The sequence below is a fragment of the Camelina sativa genome, chromosome 19 (genome assembly GCF_000633955.1).
Source record: "Camelina sativa cultivar DH55 chromosome 19, Cs, whole genome shotgun sequence".
Lineage (NCBI taxonomy): Eukaryota > Viridiplantae > Streptophyta > Magnoliopsida > Brassicales > Brassicaceae > Camelina > Camelina sativa.
In genome coordinates, this window is record NC_025703.1 from 10,890,605 (window position 1) to 10,899,535 (window position 8,931).

Genomic DNA, 8,931 nt, shown 5'->3' on the forward strand with positions numbered 1-8,931 from the left:
TCAGTCGAGATACCAACTTTGCTGTCATTGAAAATCACCCAACGACCTTCTTTCAATATGTGAGCCACGTAATGCCCACAGTGAACTGATGTTCCCATGTGACTTACTATTCCAAACAGCTTGTATTCTGCAGTTAAAGATCATATTCTTAAGAGTTAGAATTATTCTCGTGGAAAAAAAAAAAAAAAACACACTAAGATTTGTTTTGCAAAATGAGATCGAAAGACTCAAAAAGGAGGGTTTAAGATACTAACTCCCTCCTCCATCTGGTAATGCACTTTGGGCCGGAGTCTGCGCTGAATTGCTAGAGGAAACATCCATGTCTGAAACAGATGCATTAGGGTTGTTGAATATCCAATCTGTTGCTTTCTCAATATCTCCTCCCTTATTAAGAAAACCAAAAAAGAAGAAGACAATTTCAGTGACCAGAGTAAAGAAAAAAAAGAACCACGCAGAAATGCAACTAATTTGCTCAAAAGTGTAATACCGAGGCTTTCAGTGCTTTTCGAGCAACATCTTCAGCAAAACCAAAGGAGAGTAAGGTATCAACGCTTGACTGATCAACGTCCGATGTTTGATGTGAGATTGGTGCATCGATGTCTATGAATCATAATGCCTCATCATATTAGAAATTGGTCTCCAAACGTAACGTAATATAGTTTTTATGAGAGAAGTTGAGCCTCAACTACAAGACTGGTAGAACTATTTTCAATTACCTGGATCATCCATGTGAGAAAGTAACCAGTTCATTGCCTCTTCAACCCCAGCATTGGAAGTATTTATGGCAGCTTTCTGGCAATGAAGCTGGTTAAATCCCATTGAGACAAGTTGTGCAACTATCTCCTCATTTGCCACAGGCTTCGCTGATTCCATCACTTCTTCTGGAACTGTATGCAAAAAAAAAGTCCAACATCCAACAAAATTACAGGGAGAATAACAAGTTTTGTTTATCTGACAATATTATATATGAATGGAGAGTGGACAAGGAAATAAAGAATAGAACACAAAGACACTAAAACAACTATGCCATGCAAAAAAAAAAAAAACACAATTCTGGTGTACAGGATGCAACAATACACAGACTTCCCTCCTCAGAAAGTAACTGCCATGATCGTTTAAGGTATGGTGGTACTTTTAAATGATTAATAAACTGAGTGCTAATCCAAGATAGGTTCAAAAGGCTAGTAGTCATGACATTCGAAAATGTAGCACTGAGTTCGAAACAAGAATTACGAAACACAATTCTTGTAATAAATATAACGACGTACCGCCATCTGGCAACAGTTCCTCCCCAGGTTGGAGTCCTTTGCTACGCATGTGGCTGATATCAATAACATCCGGAACATCAATGTACACATCTGCCTCAGCAAATCAAGAAAAAGATAATAAGTATTTATATACAGGGCCAGTAGGGAACATTATAAGGAACAGTGTATCAGAAAGAGACCAAGTTTCTTTGGCACCCAGCCTTCCTCCATAACAAACTTCCGCATGTGCAAGACCAAATAATCTGGGAAAGATGTTAAACCAGTAGTCCTGCATGAAATGGAAACCAAAAATACACCCTTAAAAACTTACTTTCATTTTATTCTTGGTGCACTTGAATTCACTCAGCAAAAAAAAAATCTCATACTTGATAGCTGTTGTCCTCCCCTTCAGAGCAGAGCTATAATAATCCTCAATCTGCTCTGATGATACAAAATTTGCTAAACAAGCTTCTAAAGGAACTCGTGGTCGTACTATTTCATCACTCGCCCTGCTGAAAATAAATATCTTAGATAAGCAGAGAAACTATGAACATATTAAACTTGAGTCAATTAACTCACATATCATTTTCTTCCAATCCTTTTCCTGCTTTCTGCTTGTTAAAGGCTTCTAATTCATCTTGATCACCAAACATTCAGTAAAACAAAGACAATAAAATTAAGAAACACACCAAATGACATAGGAAGGGGAACAGAGACAGACGAACAGGATAAAACCTTTATTAGTTGCCTCATGCAACGGAATGTTCAAAGAAAGAATACAGTCATCCCTCTTATTATATGAAACCTTTCCAGATGGACAAAGGATCTTTTCTTCTATCCCAAACTTGAAGCTCCTCGAGGGGTCTAAATCTGGCGTCGTGCTGTTGGCACGCTCAACCTTGCCTACCATATAGAGGAAAAAATCAAGAGCATCCTACGATACAAAATGGTGCTAGTTAGTGTGGAAACATAGGTAATTTCGTTGACAGATGCCGAAAAGGAGCATTATTCAAATACAAGTACGAAAATAAACAAAGCTCGGAACATTTAAGAAGACATGGTTTTCACCTGCTGTCTCATAGAAGAGAATTCTGCGTGGCTCGCAGCAATTACGTTTTTGAACATGCGAGGAGGTATTCCCTCTTGGCTCTATTACCGATTAAAAAAAAATGTGAAGTCATCAGAAATCAACACAAGGGGGTATGCAAAACAAATTGTGGCCATTCACATACATATATTTATTAAAAAGTCAAACAAAGGACTTAAAGCATTCATTTGTTTCTTAGCTGTGCTGGCCTGTGTTTATTAACCACACAAGGCACAAGTCATACCAAAAATGAAAGCCTCTAAGAGTGGAGAATGACTAAAGATGAGGAACTACCATAAAAACCCGGGAAAAAAATCACTAGAATAAAAAGATTGATATGCTTATAAAGCTCTTGATCAATCAACAGTTTCTATTGAAAGATTAATAACGAATCTAATCATCATATAGAATAAGAATCTTACAGCATCTCCAGTTGCAGCATCTTTCTGCAATCAGAAGAATGGCAAAATCAATGTACTGAGGCTCTAAGAGGTGGTTTAGATAATATTTATGTATGCAAGCAAAAAAAATTCCTGATATAGTCATACCTGTGTTGCAGGAATAGAGTACTTCCCAGAGAGTAAACCATGTCCAAGCTTTGTTCTGCAACCAACAGTGTAAGGAGTAGGAAATAAATATGCAAATTGCCATGCCATTGTCCTCATGGAAACCAGATTCGAAACAGAAGTGCAGATCATATTAAATCAAACAGAGAAAAACAGAAACTAAAGCATGTATCATGCAGATACAGGGTACGCACAAATATAATCTTAAAACCTTTTCATCAATACAATGTCAAAAGTTCAACCACATGATTTCAGAAACTCCAGAGCATAAACGTAGTAATATTTGTTATAACAATAACTCACAATTGCATATTGAGGTCCAAAGTTGGATCAGCAGGAGCCATCTCAAAAGCCATCTTTAAGCTCTGATGTGAAAAGTATCTGCAACAAACTCAGAACCAAAAGTTACTATAGTGGATATAAGAAGTAAAAGGTTTGTTTTGATTTAAGTTATACAAGTGAAAAAAATATGGGCAATGGCATCTACCTTGAAATAAATGAATGGGTAGAGAAAACAACTTGCATCGTAGCTGCCAAGTAGCAACTGGCAAAGGAAATGAAATGGGCATAAGACATCAACAAGGAAACGAAATCTCTGAAAAAAATATCATCACAAAGAGTACCTGTTCCCAAGATTGACAAGTCCGGTATATCCAGGTCCAAATATTGGTACCAATTCTTTTCCACTCTCTTGTATACGGTTCCAATCAAAATTTGTATTTTGATCAAGTTCTCTTTCGGCAGTTGTCATTTCAGTCTGTGACCATAGTAGCAAACATCCCAAGAAACTTAATATTATTCAGATGAAAGCTGTTCTATCAATATAGGATATCTTTTAGCAAAGAAGATGATCAGGCAGTATAAACTGGAAAACAAAGACAGGTGAACTATAAAACCTATGCTTTGGGAAATGAAAGATCTTAACTTAAGATGTACATGCAGCAAGGAACAGTGAGAAGAAAAAGAACCAAAAAGCCTTTAGTAAATGTTAAGACGTTCATGACAAATACAAGTTATTAGACTGCACGCGTGAATGGGAATATTGTCTCAAAACAACCTAAAATTACGTTCTCCAAGTGCACTATGCAATAATACTGATGTGAGTCTACTTGCTCTTGGTAAAGAAACATTGAGCCACATACATATTCCACATATGTACAGTTCTTTAGTGGCAACTGATACTGAAGAAAGAAATGAACACAAGACATAAACTTTTTATTTCACCCAGCAGTTGACCAATGCGACACAGGAAGGTATCTTACAAACCATAGCACTCAATGAAAATAAATGAATTCGAGACATAAACTTTCTAGTACAATCAGCACTTACCAATGCGACTCAGGAAGGATATCTACACAAACCATAGCACTATGGGAATACCTAAGCTTGAGTCTCTGATAAAGATGCCGTATACAAAATTCATAACTACAGACAACAACAATATAAAGTGCCAGACAAGATGCAGTCTTGACTTTTATACTTTAACAGAAACATGAATCATCATTACTAACCTTCTGCATCGACGAGAAGTCTATTCCAAAATGGGCCAGGTGCTCAGCCAGGAGCGGGTCCAAAACACTGTCATCTTCCGGATATGAATAAACATCTGAGTTGCCAAAATATTACCAATCATTAATGCTGAAGAAATCAAAACCCATCCAAAGAACATAATAATCCACATGCAAAAAAAATAAACCAAAGTGATGCATGAAGCCCCCCTCTCCGACCCAAAGAGAGAACTATCAACTGATACTAGCCATACACAACAGGGAAGTCCAGTGACTAATCTGGTTTTATGATTAAGGGATTCAACATCTTTTTTTCATAGGCACGGTGTAGAAACTTTACAACATCAAAGCTCTGAAAGCTCCAGCCACATGCAATGAATCATGACATACTCAAAAAGGTATCACCTACATGATGGCTTTGCCTTAAGGGCAGATATCAGTACTTTTGAACACATATGTAAAGCGGCTAAATCGTACCTAGAAACTTTTCAGAAAGGCCAATTCTAATATCACAAGTCTTTACATGACTCAGAGGTAAAAATAAAGACATCCACAACAGAGTGGACTAAAACTAGATATAGGAAACAAGACAACTGTACCTGCTGCTTCTAAGTCAGCTGTGATTGTTCCAAGCTTTACAGCCAGAGGGTAGGCAGTCTCTTTGTAGTGCTCAACTGCATGGTTGTTTCCACCAGTTCCATCCCAGTTTTTTCTTCCACAGAGAATCATTCCATCGGTAAGATTAAGCCAGAGATTCTCTGTCTTATCACACTTGGCGCATTTCCAACCAGAGGGAGAAATGACAATGCCACTCTTGATTTGCTGCAGTGTCAATGCATGTTGACTAACTTGCTTTTTCTCAGCTGTCCAAGCAGCAACTTGCTCTTTCCGCTCAGCACCTACGGCATTCACTACAGTATCGACTGCAATCCTCACCTGCAAATACAAAATACAAAAACAAAAAGAAAGCTAAAGACAGGCCATGGTGTTTGCTATAAAACCTCTCTGACCATACTTCTAAAATCAAAAAACACATTGCAAACACCTTCTCTGGTAGTTCAACAGAAGGAAATGGAAGTGAAACAAAATCCGGAAGTATGAATATGCTGTAAGACTCCTCGTACTCAGGCTCATTGTTGTCAAATCCTCCATCAACTCCTGCAATTTCAAAACAGTTTCAAAATCAACCTATCTTCCGTTGGTTAAAAAATCAGTATAATAGATACAGCATTGGAATCATTGTAAAATACCAATAGCGAGCAGAGTGGGTTTCTTAAGAGGACGATCCTCGGGAACAGACTTCGGCGTCTGCTTGATATGAAGATAAACAGGATTCCCAGTCTTCTCGTAATTCCAAGAAACGTAATCCTTCCCGAAAGCAAGAAAACTATTCATATCTACGAACAATCCTCCTTCGGATCTCTGTAAAAAAATCATCATCGCGGAATCATCAAAACCACAAGAAACGACAAAAAGAACAGCAGTCGAGTACTCGGAACTTGAAGAAGAAAACGAACTGAGAGAGGAGGAGAGTTATTGAAGAGGCTTACCGGAGTATCGAAGGAGATGCAACACTCATGCTTGTAGATGCGGTGGGTAGGTTCGGGGATCTGAACCCTAGACAAGTTCGATCGAAGGAGCTCCATAGGGTTTTTGCGAAATCGGCGAAACTATCGACGGAGAGAAGAGAAGAGAAAAGAGTTTGTTGAGTAGTGATGAAATCGCAACACGTCGTCTCCGTTGCAAGCTTAAGAAGAAGGTACGGCTGAGAACGTCGTCGTCGTCCTTCTATATTCCTTTCTTTCGTTAACCGGGTTCTTTTGTTGGGTAAATTTTAAAAAATATTCTAAATTAAAGGATACACCAAATAATACTATTGTTCGGCCCATCAGAATTTGTATATACCCAATAGCAACCCAATATTATTCATTGACCGACATATTCTATGCAATTGGTCTTGACTCTTGAAGCGACTTTAGCACAAGTGTTAATTAGCTAAAAAGACTTCACATAATGCAATATGAGGATAAGACGAAGATGGATGATTTCCGAGATAAATATAGCACACAACCTAGTACAATATATACAACTCATCGAATGCAACTTGACATCATATCCAAATAATAATAACACGATTTGCATCATGATCAGTTTGATGAGAAGGAACTACACAAGCGGGTATGTTGGCAATGAGAGGGTGTTCGAACTTCGAAGGATACATGTATATATGAATGCTTTTAAAGAAGGAACAGTGGTGAAGTGGTTTTATTGAGATATTTTTGATCATTGTATCTTTGTAGTTATTGGGGTTTCCATTTTTGTTGTAACATAGGTAACTTGATCTAGGTTTAGTAGCTAAGTGCCTACGTGCCTAAGTCCCATGTATAAATACAGGCTCAGCGGCATCACTGTTTAATAACAAAAAGATTCACATATCGATTTTGTCAGAGGTATTGTTTTACTTTTGTATCTAGTGTCAGTTCTTGGACCGGTTGGTACGGATCCAAAACGAAAGGTTCGTAAAATCATTCTTCCAGCTAGCAAAACTAAAATGATTTGGTGCAATGGTTATTCACTCAATGTGTAAAATATACTATAATGTGTTTGTGGACTACTTAACTAAATAGACTAAACTTCTGTTTCATTTTTATCCTCATATTTTTCAAGAGATAACTAATGTTTTAAAAAGATAAGTACAAACCAAAATAACAGCTTTGAAAATATTTTTCTGTCACTAAATCTAAAACTATATAACAGTATAATAGAAAAGTACAATTGTATCAATGTGAAGTGTTTGTACACAAAAAAAAAAAAAGTATCAATGTGAAGTATGGATGATACCATGAGCAAGTGGGTGATTTTGGATGAAAAATATTGACAATGATAATCGCTATAGCAATACTAAAAGTAGTCACCTTTTTTCGATGATCTCATTTTTCAGAAATTTTCCAAATAGATATTTTTGTTAGGGATAAATAAAAGAAACCGAACTGTGGAATTGATAGGTCAGTGATCTCACATCATGTTACTAGATCTCACTGTGTTGGGTTCAAAATTCTACATAAGAAGTAAAAAAGTGCTCTAAATCCACTAGAGTTGTTGACAACAAAATAGCAGAGCCGATTTTTTCCATCCAATTTTCTCCATATAGAATACTATTCTCTTTTCAAAAAAATAAAATAAAATAAAATAAAATACTCCTATATATCCCTTTAAACAATAGTAAATTGAGTGTACTAAAAATTTGTTTTTCGTTTTTTTTTTTCTTTAAACAAAATGTTCAACAAAGAAAGTTTGTAAGAGAAAAAAAAAATGTTGCGGGCCATAACCTTACTTCCACTAACAATATTCCAAAGTTATAAAAATATATTTGTCCCAAGATTTTTTTTTTCCTCTTGTCCAATCAAAATATGCATATCAACACATTACTCTCTCTTATTCGTGGAATCTAATTATTCCCTTTCAAAAAATAGAATAGCTAAAAAAAGGAAGAAACAAAAGCTCCTTTTCATCTTAATTAATTCTTCTTTCTCCCTCTCTGCATCAATGAAGACAATACTTACATTATAGATCCCTACATTCTTCTCCAAACCAATAACTTTACATCTAACTTACATATCTAACTATTATAACCCCCACAAACAGAAAAAAAAAAAGACTCATTTAGATATATGTTTGGGATAGATCGCGTGAAAAAAAAAATACATGTTAAAAATCTCAATAGCTCTTATATATCTCTATTCATGGTTCTTCAATTACACATTGTTTTGAAGTAGTTCTATGTATAGGAAAATATAAATGGACAAAACGTTTCACTTGTCCATTAAAAATGCAGTGATTCTTATAAGCAGTCAACGTATATATATATAAGTTAAAAGATACGTCAACCAACATCTAATATACGAATTTTTTCGTCTATATATCTATCTAAAAGTCCCACCAAATGTAGGAGTCCAGAAATCTACTGTAGTATCGTGTGTCACTGGAAACGTGCTTGAAACTGGCACTAAGCATAAACCTCGACTTCTAAGATCTGGTTCTTCTGATACTTCTAGTTCCTTGGGATGATCACTCTGCATCATTACAAAAAAAAATATAATAAATTAAATAAATAAATAAGTTTCTAATGATTTTTCTTTAATTTGTTGTAAAAAGGGTCTCGTTACATTGTTTCTTGAAATAATGTTTTGTCCAATCTTGAAGATGAAGCAACCAATAAATGCATGTAATAAAAAATGTGAACGAGAGCCGTGTACGTACGTGGAATCAATTGTATAATAATAAGAGTATAATGGTTTAATAATGTACCTAAAATTATATAATCAAAGAAATACCTGTTGATGCAAAGAAGCTCCACTTTTCATGTATGGGTTGCTCAGAGCCTGAATTATAATCATTTGCAGAGTTTGTACATCAGTAGAAAATACAATATAACTAACTCAAACTGTAGCAGAAAAATGTTATATACTAAAAATATCAAAGGGATGGGCTAACTTACTGAAACTTGTTGGTGTAAGAACTTA

At 35.8% G+C, this 8,931-nt stretch overlaps 1 protein-coding gene and 1 pseudogene across 1 annotated transcript; both read right to left on the reverse strand.

The window, feature by feature from the left end:
* Positions 1–6,219, reverse strand: LOC104765952 (ubiquitin carboxyl-terminal hydrolase 14; the record flags this gene model as incomplete). The annotated part of the gene is given in 20 exon segments (XM_010489747.2): positions 1–127; positions 255–384; positions 488–600; positions 717–887; positions 1,269–1,358; positions 1,448–1,536; positions 1,634–1,759; positions 1,827–1,884; positions 1,983–2,181; positions 2,316–2,396; positions 2,757–2,780; positions 2,883–2,937; positions 3,204–3,281; positions 3,388–3,444; positions 3,524–3,657; positions 4,412–4,506; positions 5,008–5,344; positions 5,454–5,566; positions 5,659–5,830; positions 5,959–6,219. Coding segments are annotated over 20 exon segments (2,345 nt in total), but the record flags the coding sequence as incomplete, so codon positions are not given.
* Positions 8,122–8,931, reverse strand: part of LOC104765953 — a 5,977-nt pseudogene continuing 5,167 nt past the window's right edge.